Source organism: Symphalangus syndactylus, chromosome 5 (assembly GCF_028878055.3).
Source record: "Symphalangus syndactylus isolate Jambi chromosome 5, NHGRI_mSymSyn1-v2.1_pri, whole genome shotgun sequence".
In the NCBI taxonomy this organism is placed as follows: Eukaryota; Metazoa; Chordata; class Mammalia; order Primates; family Hylobatidae; genus Symphalangus; species Symphalangus syndactylus.
In genome coordinates, this window is record NC_072427.2 from 57,040,819 (window position 1) to 57,053,710 (window position 12,892).

Genomic DNA, 12,892 nt, shown 5'->3' on the forward strand with positions numbered 1-12,892 from the left:
TAAAAAACTAATGGTTAATACCTAAGTAAAGCACTTCCACCCTCCCCATCCTCCCCTCCCCCACCCCGAGAAAGTACGTTAGTCACATGCTAGCGTTTTTCTTAGGAAAAGACGGATTTCCAGTGAAGCAGAGGGAAGTGGATTGAGCCTGGCTCGGGCCATGGCGCCAGCTGCACTTGCCCTGGTGCAGAGCCACAGCAAGGGCTGGCGCTCGGCACCATGAAAAGCCCTCCATTTCGGAATTTGGGGGACAAAATGCAAGGCCAATGCCCCAGAGTCATCACAGATGCCCTTCACTGGCACGATAAGGGGGGGACCAGGGGCCTGCCTTGAAGGAGGCATCTAAACACCCCTTGTGATGGAATAGACTTAGCCACAAAAGCCAGCGAGGGGCACGTTGTTGCTCCCTCATCCGCCGGCGGCATTAAGTCCTGTGGGGCAGGCTGCGTTTCCCCCTTTCACGATGAGGGGCCTGAGTCCAAGCGCTCAGAGCCTGGGCTTTGGTTTCTGACTCCGCACGCTGTGCTGGCACAGGTTTCCTGGGCAGCGCCCCAGCGCGGGTTTCTCATCCTAGGGCGGTGAGAGGGGCTGCCAGGGAAAGTGTGGGAAAGGACGAGGGGCGGGGCCATGAGAGGGAGCAGGGCTGGGGGCGGGGCCTGGAGGGCTGCGCTGAGAGGGCGTGGCCGTGAGAGTGAGCAGGGAGGGGGCGAGGAGCGGGGCCGTGAGATGGAATGGGGGGGGGAGAGGGGCGGGGCTGTGAGAGGGAGCAGGGCTGGGGGCGGGGCCTGGAGCGGGGCCTGGAGGGCAGGGCTGAGAGGGCGGGGCCGTGAGACGGAACAGGGGGCGGGGTGAGGGGCGGGGTCGAGGACGATGGGGGCGGACTTGGGGGCGGGGCCTGTGGGCTAGGGAAGGACAGTGCCAGATCTTGTGTCCAGCCTCTGGAATCTTCCCTCAGTTCTTCCTTGTCTTTCGTGGCCTTGACGTTTTTGAGGAACGCAAGTGGGTTATTTCGTAGGATGGCCCTCAGCTCGGGCTGTCTGATGATCTTTCCTCCAGATCAGGTTCAGATGATGTACTTTGGGCACTTTTGTTCCTCTTGGTGCGTTTTATCCAGAGCCTTATGATAAATATTTGTTCCATGACAGGCGATGTGCACTTTGTTTTAGGTGGTTCTCCCCAGAATTCTCCACTGTCGAGTTACTAATTTCTCCTTTATAATTAATAAGTATCCATGGGAAATACTTTGAGATTATGTAAATACGTTGTTACTCTTCAGACTTTTACCCACTACTTTTAGCATTCGTCAAAGATTCTTGATGGTTGCCAAATGGTGATTTTCAGATTCTATCATTCCTTCCACATTTAATAGGGACTTTCCACTGGAAGAAAGAGCTTTCCCCTTCCCCTGTGCGTTTATTTACATATGTGTTTATATCAGTGTGGACTCATGGGTCTTTATTTAAGTCTAAAGGTTATAATTCTTCATTGTAGTCAAGAAAGCCACTGGGAGCCCCTTCAAGCAGCTACTGTGTTCTTTTGGCATGTTCCCACGTCAAAAGTAAAGTTTCTCACTTGCTGGTACAGTAAGATGTTCCAGGTTCTTCTTATACTTCCCCGCCCCAGCCCTGGATTCCTTTTAGTAGAGAATGGTATTTGGAAACCAGTATTGGAGCACAGGTATGCTCATTGTTATTGAGGTGTTATTGTGAAGCCCATTAAGGGAGCCAGGGAATGTAAGAGTGTGTAAGCATACAGACATGCATGCATATGTGCATATATATGTAGGCATATGGCCCCAAGGTCCCTGCCTGCTGATATGCATGCTTTGTGTAACCCCCTCCCTTGAGTGTGGGATGGACTGAGTGACTCTGTGCTAATGAATGGGCTACGGCAAAAGCCTTGGGCTGTCACTTTGGACAACAGGTTACAAAGAGACCCGGCTTCTGTTTTGCATGCCCTCTTTCGCTTGCGAACTCAGAGGGTGGTCAGCTGCCCCTTCGTGAGCTGCCCTGGAGAGTGGTTCCCCTGGCAAGGAGTTAAGGGAGGCCTGGGGCCAACAACTACGTGAGTGAGCCTGGAAACGGATCCTTCCGGGTTTCATTCCTTCCCTTAAGACCACAGCCCCCACCCATAGCTCAGTCAAATCCTTGTGAGAAACCAGAGTCAGAAGCAGCCAACTAAGCCACATTCAACTCCTGGTCCTTAGAAACTGGGAGATAATAATTGTTTGTTGTTCTAAGCCACTAAGTTTTGGGGCAATTTGTTTTGTTACTCCATAGTTAATTAATACAATATATCTCTATATATGTGTATATGTATAGAGAGGGACCACACATACATTTATATCTGTTTTTATACCTGTCTCTATATATTACAAACCATGAGTTCACACTGATAACTTTAATTTTAGCTACAGGGTTCATTGTGACCTTCCCCACTTTCCGTATTTGTAACTCCTTTCTCCAGCAGTGAGAAACTCAGCTCCAATCATCTGCAATATATTAATTTATTTGTTCAGTCCTAGAGGACACAAAAACAGCTTCAGAATTGCTATGTTATGTTCCAGAAAAAGTAACCTACTCATGGGAGTTCAATCTTTGTTTAGAGTTCTTGTCTTTAGTTGTCATATAGTCCAAATACTGCAACCCCTATGTTATAAAAAACAAGAGCTACCCAGCTTCTCTGGGAAGTAAGGCATGAGATGCAAAGGGGAAAAGCACAGTTTCTTTCCAGGCAGCACGTGCTGGGCTTTGCTGTCTTGCACTGGAGAAGTGCGAAACAGATGGGAAAAGTGCAAAACAGAAGGGCAGGGCGGGGCTTCAGAGGCTCCTGCTCCATGCTTTCTTTCTCTCCTGAGCCCACACTGCCTGCCTCCCTTGCCTTAGCACAAAAGCACCAACCTCTGAGGCTAGGGATGTTGTTTTTAAACAGTCATTAAATTATTTACAGAGAAAAGTGTACGGTGTTGCTTTTTGAAGGCTTCTGGGGAAGGTTTGAATTATCATCATTTCTATTATTCAAAAAGCCAAGTAACAAGCCAACTTGGATCTCCCCAGAAAGGCTGAGTTTGGGGGGTACTTGCAGGCCCTAGTCCGCACAGCTGGGACTAGCGCTGGGGCTCTCCTAGAGTAACAAATGAGGCATCGCATGACCTCTCTGCAGAGGGCCTCTCTGACATGCGGTTGTCACTGCAGACCTCTGCAGAGGTGACCTCCCCAGAGACAATGGACCTCCCAGAGCAGCACTGCTGCCTAGGTAAATGGGGACAGCCAGGAGGCCAGCTCCAAGCCTCACCCCGCAGATACCTCAGTCCCATCCTGGTCACAGGCACATGGGGCACTCCTCATGGTGGTTGTGGGAAAGTGGCCAAGACACGAGGCTCCCGCCAGCCATGGTTTCTCTAAGATCTGACTCAGGACTGTCACATGCTAAGCGTTCCACTTCCCCGTGCCTGTAAGCACCCCACAAGCTCCCCACAGACACACACACACACTACACAGGTCATAGTCATGCACACGCCACACTACACAGGTCATAGTCATGCACACAACACACTACACTGCACACATACCACACACATAACACCACACACACATCACAAACACACCACACATGCGTGCACACACACCCACTCACATACAGACTCATCACACACACACGCATGCATCATGACATACTCTGCACTCGTACAACACACATTCATCAGACACATACACAAACATAGAACACACACACAAACATAGCACACACACACATCATACATCCACAAATAGCACAAATACGCACTGAGCCAGGCCTCATGGAGATCCAGCGAAGGGTGCTGGCTTTCTCCCTGCCTCCCACCAGCCCTTCCAGGGAACCCCGAGGCCCCTGCCCCGCAGCCTGCCTGCACCTCCCTCCCGCCTGCAGGAAGGGCTCTCCCCAGCTCTCTCTGCCAACTGACTCCACAAACCCTGGGAGGCAGACCCAATGGAGCCCTTCAGATGCAGGCCGGTTCACTTCCCAGTGCCCAGCCTCTGTGTGAGATGTCCCTGGTGACTGAGAACAAGAGGCCATGTGGGATAAAGCCAGTAGGAATCGCAGAGCATGCAGCACCAGCAGGGCCTCCACAGGGGATTTCCCTCCCACCTCCCTCTGCTCCAGGTGGCCTCCCTGAGCTGCACCCCTAATGTGCCATTTCCAGATGGTGAACAACACTTGCACTGCAGTTTATCTCCTCGGAAATCCCCACAGCTCCCACCCCAGAACCATGCACAACAAATGTCTTCAACAGGTGGATACGGATGAATTAAGGTGCAAAATGAGAACCATTAAATACATACTTGCAAGCCATTTCTCTTAAAAGGTACTAGAGCTAAGATCCTTAAAGACTTGCATCCACCATTATTGCAGATGACTATTCAGATGTTGTGGGCAGACATATTGTTTTATAAAAGTATAAGAATGGACTCTGATGATGGCTTGGGAATATATTGGTCTAATATCCACTTATCTCTCTCTTCCAGGGTCAGAAGTCTTGGATAGAGAAAACCTTTTGCAAACGGGAATGTATCTTTGTAATTCCTAGCACGAAAGACTCTAACAGGTAAATTGAAAGCCACGATTAAGACATTATCCAAACCAGTGCTTGTCTACCACTATTCTCATGTTTGTAAGGGGCAGAAAGAGGAGTCCAGAAGGGTGGCCAGAATCCATTCCCCATAGGAGTCACTGACAAGGGAGTCACTTGGGCTCCTTTTTACTCCATTAACATGCAAATGGCTTCAGAAAAGAATTTCTATCCACCACTCACCCTAATGAGAACTCTCATAGCCAAATGGGCCCACATCATTCCTCTTAGTCTCAGCAAGATCAAGGAGCTGAGGGCTTTCGACGGGTTTCCAGGATATTTTCCAGGCATCTTCAATAGAGTTTCATAATGTATTTAGATGAAAAGGAATTTCCATCACAGGAAAGATCTGAGTGGTTGAATGAACTACCTATAACTTTATTAAAGGATTTGGCTTATACACAAAACATCAAACAATTTTATTCACCTACATGAAAATGCATCAGTTATAAGCTGAACAGAGGCCTTGTAAAGTCATGCAAGTAGAGATTAATTTAACTAAAATGTCTCATCTCTAAGGGCAAAAGCTATGAGGCTGAGTCTGGGGGAAGGGGAACAATTTATCCATACATTCATCCAATATGAAATTCATGCAGATAGAATAATGACACAGAAGTACCCACTCTTCGAGATCACCTGGTTCAAATTTGTTTCACACAGGCAATCATAGTCCCTCCACATCCCCAAGCTGCCCCTTGCCCCACACCACCCTGCAGATTCTCCTCCCTGCTTAAACCCCAGTGATTGCCCCCCGAGGTAAGAAATGCCTTTATGAAACAATGCCAACGGTCACAAAAGTCTCCCATTTGTTGCATCTACATGTCCCTTCTTATTTCAGTGGCACATAGGCCATCCTGGGAACTCTCTGTGCCAGCACTGCAGTCCTCCATGAAGCCAGACGCCCAGGCAATAGAGGGCATAAGGTTCTTCTGGGCTCACATACAAGCCTCCTTGATGCACTCCATGCAGTCCCCAGCATGGATTAAAAAAACAAAACAAAACAAAACAAACTAGAATGAAAAAACCAACCGTTTAAACCCTTGGAAATGATCCCAAAGACAAACAGCAAGTAAAGAAATATCTTTAGAGAAAGCCAGCAAAAATTCAGTAAGGAAAGCTAGAGTCTGTGGGATTTGAACCAAGAGTTTCCTCCTTCCTTCTGCCCAGCTCAGCAAGATGAAGACTCTACTCCAGACTGCTGCAGCCAAGAACACAGAGCTCCCTCTCCACCAGCTCCCAGTCAGGGGGCTTTCTTCCAGGGAGGAGCAGGATTTCAGCATTTCTCATCCTGTCCCCTACCACCTGTTGCTGAGGCTAAGTCCTGGATGAATGCAGTTGAGGGATAGAGGCTCCCTTCTTCCACCCGTGCCCCACTCATGTAAGCAGCAACCACAGAAAGTGAGAGTGGTTATACTGGATTCAGACAAAACATACTTTAAAGCAAGAAAATGTAACTAGAGATATTAAGGACATTCTGTAATGATAAATGGGACAATCCATCAGGAAGTTATAACAAATATAAACATATATGTACCTAAAACAGCATCAAAATGCATGAAGCAAAACTGACATAAACAAAGGAAGAAGTAGACAATTCAACATGACGGTTGGAGACTTCAATACCCCACTTTCAATAATGGATAGATCACCTAAACAGAAGACCAACAAGGGAATAGAAAGCTTGAACAACATCATAAACCAATTAGGCTTAACAGATAACTATAGAGCACGCCACCCAATAACAATAGAAAACACATTCTTCTCAAGTGTATATGGAACATTCTCCAGCATAGACCATGTGTTAGTCCATTAAAAAGCCTCAAAATATCTAAAGGGATAGAAATAATACAAACTGTCCTCCAACCACAATGAAATAAAATTAGAAATAAGAAACCAATAGGAGGAAAAAAATTGCAAACTCATAAATATGTGAAAATTAACACACTACCAAATAACCACTGGGCTAAAGAAAATGTCAAAAGGTAAATTAGAAAATACTTTTAGGTAAATGAAAATGAAGACATAACAAACCAAAACTTAGGGGATGCAGGTAAAGTAGTGTGGACAGGGAAATTTATAACTGTAAATACCTATATTAAGAAAGATCTTTAATAAATAACATAACTTTCTACCTTAAGACACTGGAAAAAGAAGAATAAACTAAACCTAAAGCAAGTAGAGGGAAGGAAATAATGATTAAAGTGGAAATCAATGGGAAAGAGAATAGAAAAGTAGAGAAATTCAATGAAATTAAAAGCTCTTCTGTAAAAAGCTCAACAAAATTCACATATCTTTAGCTAGAGTCATAAAAGAAGAGAAAGATAAGACTCAGATGACTAGAATCAGAAATGAAAGATGGGACATTACTACCAACCTTATAGAAATGAGTATAAAAGAATACTATGACTTACATGCAAACAAATTAGATAACTTAGATGAAATGGGAAAATTCCGAGAAATATATAAACTGCCAAAACTGACTCAAGAAAAAGTGTACAATCTGAGCAGATCTATAAGGAGTAAAGAGATAGGATTAGTAATAAAAAAACTGCCCAAAGAAAAGCCCAGGCCCAAATGGCTTTTTCAATGAATTCTAAAAAACATTTAAGGAAGAGTAATACCAATTCCTCACAGACTCTTCAAGAAAATAGCAGAGAGGGGAACATTTCCCAACTCATTTAATGAGGCCAGTACTACCCAGATACCAAACTAGACAAAGACATTACAAGATAGAAAACTATAGATCAATATCTATTATGAACATGGGTGCAGAAATTCTGAACAAAATACTATCAAACCAAATCCAGTAACATATAAAAATATTGATACACCATGACCAAGCAGGGTTTATCCCAGGAATGTAAAGTTGGTTTACATTAGAAAAATAATTAATGTAATATAGCATATCAATATAGTAGAAACAAAAATCACATGATCTTTTCAATAGGCACAGCAAAAGACTTGGATAAAACTCAACACTCTATAAAAAATCACTCAGAAAACCAAGAATAGAAGGGAACTTCCTCAACCCGATAAAGAACAGCTATAAGGAATCCACAGTTAACATAAGACTTAATGGTGAAAGATTGAATGCTTTCCTCCTAAGATTAGGAACAAGATAAGGATGTCCTATCTTACTACTTCTATTCAACATTTTAATGGAAGTACAAGCCAAAGCAATTAGGTAAGAGAAAGAAAGAAAGAAAAAGTATTGAGATTGGAAGGAGAGAAGTAAAACTCTCTATTTGCAGATGACATAATTTTATACATAGAAAAATCCTAAGGCATCCACCAAAAAATATTAGAACTAATAAATGAGTTCAGTAAGACTGTGGTATATAAGATCAATACACAAACATCAAGTGTATTTCTATACACTTGCAATGAACTATATGGAAATGAAACTGGTAACATAATTTATAATTGCATCAAAAAGAATAATAGGAGGACTCACATTTTCTGATTTCAAAACTTAATACAAAGCTACAGTAATAAAAGGACAACGATACTGGCATAGGATAGACATATAGAAAAATGGAACAGAATTGACAGTCCAGAAATAAACCCACACACCTATGGCAAATCGATTTTTGGCAAGGGTGAAAAGTACTTTCAATGGGGAAATAGTAGTCGTCTCTTCAGCAAATGGTACTGGAATAACTGGATAGCCACAAGCAAAACAATAGTCTTGGACCCTTACCTCATGCTATCTATAAAAGTTAACTCAAGATGGACCAAACACCTAAATGTCAGAGCTAAAACTATAAAACTCTTAGAAGAAAATGTAAGGGTAAATCATGACCTGGGATTTGGCAAATGATTCTGAGATATTACACCAAAAACATGGACAACAAAAACAACAAAAAAATTGGCTTTACCAAAATTAAACACTTTGTGCTTCAAGGGACGCTATTAAGAAAGTGGAAAGACAACCCACAGAATGGGAGAAAATATTTTCAAATTATGTCTCTCATAAGGGACTTGTATCCAGAATACAGAAAGAGATCCAATAATTAAAAAAAATAAATAACCCAAATTTTTTAAATGGGCAAAGGAAATGAATAGACATCTTTCCAAAGAAGATACACAAATAGTCAATAAGCACATGAAAGATGCTCAATGTCCTTATTCTTCAGGGAAATGCAAATCAAAACCATGATGATATACTGCTTCACACTCAGAAGGAACACTAGAATGAAAATGTAAGATAGTGCCTGGGAGAGGATATGGAGAAATCAGAACCCTCAGACACTACTGGTGGAAATGTACAATGATACAGCCACCTTGGAGAACAGTTTGGCAGTTCTTCAGAAGATTAAACATGGAGTAACCGTATGACCCAGCAATCCCATGCCTAGTGTATACCCAAGAAAAATGAAAACATTCATCCACTCAAAAACTTGTTACATAAATATTCATAGCAGCATTATTCATAATAGCCGAAGAGTGCAAATAACCCAAATGTCCATTAAATGATAAGTAGATAAACAAAGTGTTCATCCATTCATACATGAGAATATTATTCAGCCATGAAAGACAGTGAAGTACCGACACATGCTACAATATGGATGAACCTTGAAAACATGCTAAGAAGCTGGTCTCCAAAGACCAGATATTATAGGACTGCATTCATATGAAGTGTCCAGAACATGGAAATCCACAGAGATAAAAAGTAGACTTGTGATTGCTTATGGCTTGGGGAGGGGTGCACAGGTAGATAGATGGTGGTGAGAAGGAAGGTAACTTAAAGTATGCCATGCCAAGTTTCTTTTTGAGGTGATGAAAATGTTCGAAAATTAACTGTGATGATGATTGCACATATCTGTCAATACTAAAAAACATTTAATCTCTCTCTCTCTATACATATATATATAGTTTATATATATATATATATAATTATTATTATTATTATTTTGAGACAGAGTCTCACTCTGTCACCCAGGCTGGAGTGCAGTGCCACAATCCTGGCTCATTGCAACCTCTGCCTCCAGGGTTCAAATGATTCTCCTGCCTCAGCCTCCCAACTAGCTGGGATTACAGACGTGTGCCACCACACTCGGCTAATTTTTGTGTTTATGGTGGAGACGGGGTTTCACAATGTTGACCAGGCTGGTCTCGAACTCCTGATCTCAAGTGATCCACGTGCCACGGCCTCTCAAAGTGTTGGGATTACAAGCGTGAGCCACTGCGCCTGGCCTGAATCATATACTTGAAATGGGTTGATTATGTATTACATGAATTATATCTCAATAAAAGGAAAAAAGAGAGAGAGAAAGAAAGAGGGAGGGAGTGAGGGAGGGAAGATGGAAGGCCATCAGAAGGAGGGTGGGAGGGAGAGAATGGGGAAGGGGGGAGGGAAAAGAAAAAGGAAAACAAAAAGGAAAGACAAGGCAGGGAGGAAGCCCCAAGGCTGGCCCCATGGGAGCACAGAAGGCCTCCTGGCAAGGGCCCTGCAAGTGTGCATTACACACATGCACACACTCACACATCTAGCCCAGTAAAGATATCCTTTCCAGTCCTCAAGCCGACTCCATCCCCAGCTCTTCCACCCCCAGCTCTCCCACCCCATTTGCTAGGGTGCACAGCTGCCCACGCAGGCTCTTGGTGGGTCCAGGAACAGACCTGCCCTCCATGTCTTCCCTGGATTCCATCTCCACCAAGACATCACTCCAGGCTACTGCAGTTCTTCCTAACAAACTGTTCAAGTTTTTGGTGGGTCCAGTCCACTCAAAACAGCAGCAGCCAAAAATGATGGAGTAACAGATGAAATCCTAGGCACACTAGGAAAAGAAACTGGCACAAAGCCAGGGAACATGTTCAGAGAAGACTAGAAAGCCAGAGTTCAGGGAGGGCATGAGAAGTTGGCTGGGTTTTGGGAGAGACGCTGTAGAGCTAGAAGATCCCTGGTGCTGGGGCAGGTTATGGCCCAATGGGCCATCTGTCCAAGGCAGAAAAAGACATATATTGGTCACTTTTGAAATAGCCTTTTAGCATTACTTGGGTGGAGAAATGTTTTACTAAGGAACAGAACAATTCAACAATACGGAAAAACTTGGCTAACACCTAAGTAAGTAAGTTTAGAACTTTGGGAGGCCAAAGCAGGCAGATTGCTTGAGCCCAGGAGTTCGAGACCAGCCTGGGCAACATGGCAAAATGCTGTCTCTACTAAAAATACAAAAACTAGCTAAGCATGGTGGTGCATGCCTGTGGTCCCAGCTACTAGGGAGGCTGAGGTGAGAGGATCACCTGAGCTTGGGGAGGTCCAGGCTGCAGTGAGCTATGATAGCGCCACTACACTCCAACCTGAACAACAAGAGAAAGAAAAATCTGGAAGGTCAACTCTATGTTCAGAGGGCATGTCTACACTTTGTCACAGAATGTTCCGTACTTGATGTTTATACTGATGTTATCAAGACATCAAAAAGTTAAAATATTTTCAGAAAGAAAGAGCAACCATCCAATGTGTCTAAAATCGACTGGCATATAAAGAGATATGCACTGATTATCTGGAAAAGGCCGTCAGATGGGGCATTTCTGTCCCTAATAAAGCTCGCTTACTAAAGTGTTACTAGGCTCCTGTTTGGGCCCAACTCACCTGCTGAGGTTAATTCGTCTTTGCTAAAGAAGGGGAAAGGGAGAGATTGTTGTAGAAAGACCCTGCTTTGCCTTTGTTTTCAGGTGTTGCTGTGGCCAGTTCACCAACCAGCATATCCCCCCTCTGCCAAGTGCAACACCTAGCAAAAATGAAGAGGAAAACAAACAGGTGGAGACTCAGCCAGAGAAATGGTCTGTTGCCAAGCACACCCAGAGCTATCCAACAGATTCCTATGGAGTTCTTGAATTCCAGGGTGGCGGATACTCCAATAAAGCCATGGTGAGAAAGGCCTTCAGACATGGTGCCACTAGGATCACAGCTTCCATTGGCGGCCAGTCCCCCAGCCCCAAACTGCAGATACCTGGTCTCCTTCATGGCTGTAGCTCAATCTTCATAGATATTTCATTGAAAAACCAAGAGATATATCTGTGCACATGGCTTTTAGCCATGAGGCTTGGAAACTGGACACCACTGTAAAGAACATCTAGTGTCCCGTAAATCCATACCAAAGCTCTGAATCCACAAACCAGGCTCTGGCCCAACCCTGCAAACACACTCCATTGCTCCATCTTCAGTAACGAAAGACAAACTCCTTTTTCTAATAACTGTGGACCTGCAGCCCCCTTAGATGTGTTGAGAGTCTTTGGAAATATTTTCCTTTGTGGTCTGTCCACAGCTTCCCTGGGCCTACACTAAGCTGGCCCGAGAAGGACCAAGGTCCCTCACATTTGCATGTAAACAAGGAGTGCCCTCTGCCCTTCCAGTGAGCCCTGCCAGAGTGGGGGAGACTTCAGCTCTGTGATCCGTTCCAGCTCACTCTGAATTACACTCCTACATGCCCAGTCACAGCCTTTTTGCAATTTCATTTTATTTCACTGGCCCAACGTCATTGTTAAAATAAAATTTAGTTGTGTTCCAAATGCTGCAATATACAGTCTTCTGAAATGGCACCCTACATATTAGCCCAGACACAAAGAAGCAGTTCATAGGAGACAAAGCATCTGAGCATTATTAACCTCCTCCTCACTTTGAAGAGAAGGTCAAGTTCATGTGTGGGCCCATGATCCCCTGACCCATTTACTCAACAATATCCTCATCCAACTTCTTGGGCCACTGTTCTAGCTAAGCCAGCTTTGGAACCTATTCCTCCAAGGTTAGGATTGCCAGATAAAATACAGGACACCCAGTTATATTTGAATTTCAGACATATAATGGATAAATTTTCAGTACAAGTATGTCCCAAATATTTCATGATTTATTGCATTTAATAAAAATGTTGTACTGAAACATTTTTCATTGTTCCTCTAAAATTCAAATTTAACTGGGTGTCTTGGTCTGTTTGGCTGCTATAACAAATTGCCTTAGGCTGGGTAATTTATAAACAACAGAAATTTATTGCTCACATTTCTAGAGTCTAGGAGGCCCAAGATCAAGGTGCTAGCAGATTTGGTGTCTGGTGAGGGCCCATCCTCTGCTTCATAGATGGCACCTTCTTGCTGTGTCGTCACATGGCAGAAGCAGAGAACAAGCTCTCTGAGTCCTCTTTTTTTTTGAGATGGAGTTTCTGTCTTGTTGTCCAGGCTGGAATGCAATGGCGCAATCTTGGCTCACCACAACCTCCGCCTCCCAGGTTCAAGTGATCCTCCTGCCTCAGCTTCTGAAGTAGCTGGGATTACAGGTGTGCACCA

General features: G+C 44.0%; 1 protein-coding gene across 1 annotated transcript in view; it reads left to right on the plus strand.

Moving 5' to 3' along the window:
* Positions 1-4,505: 4,505 nt before the first annotated feature.
* TRPM1 (transient receptor potential cation channel subfamily M member 1) overlaps positions 4,506-12,892 on the plus strand; it is a 77,050-nt gene continuing 68,663 nt past the window's right edge. The window contains exons 1-2 of the mRNA XM_055278543.2: positions 4,506-4,585; positions 11,288-11,483. Coding sequence (XP_055134518.2) covers positions 11,481-11,483 — 3 coding nt within the window. The 5' untranslated portion in view covers positions 4,506-4,585; positions 11,288-11,480. The remainder of the gene's footprint in view (positions 4,586-11,287; positions 11,484-12,892) is intronic.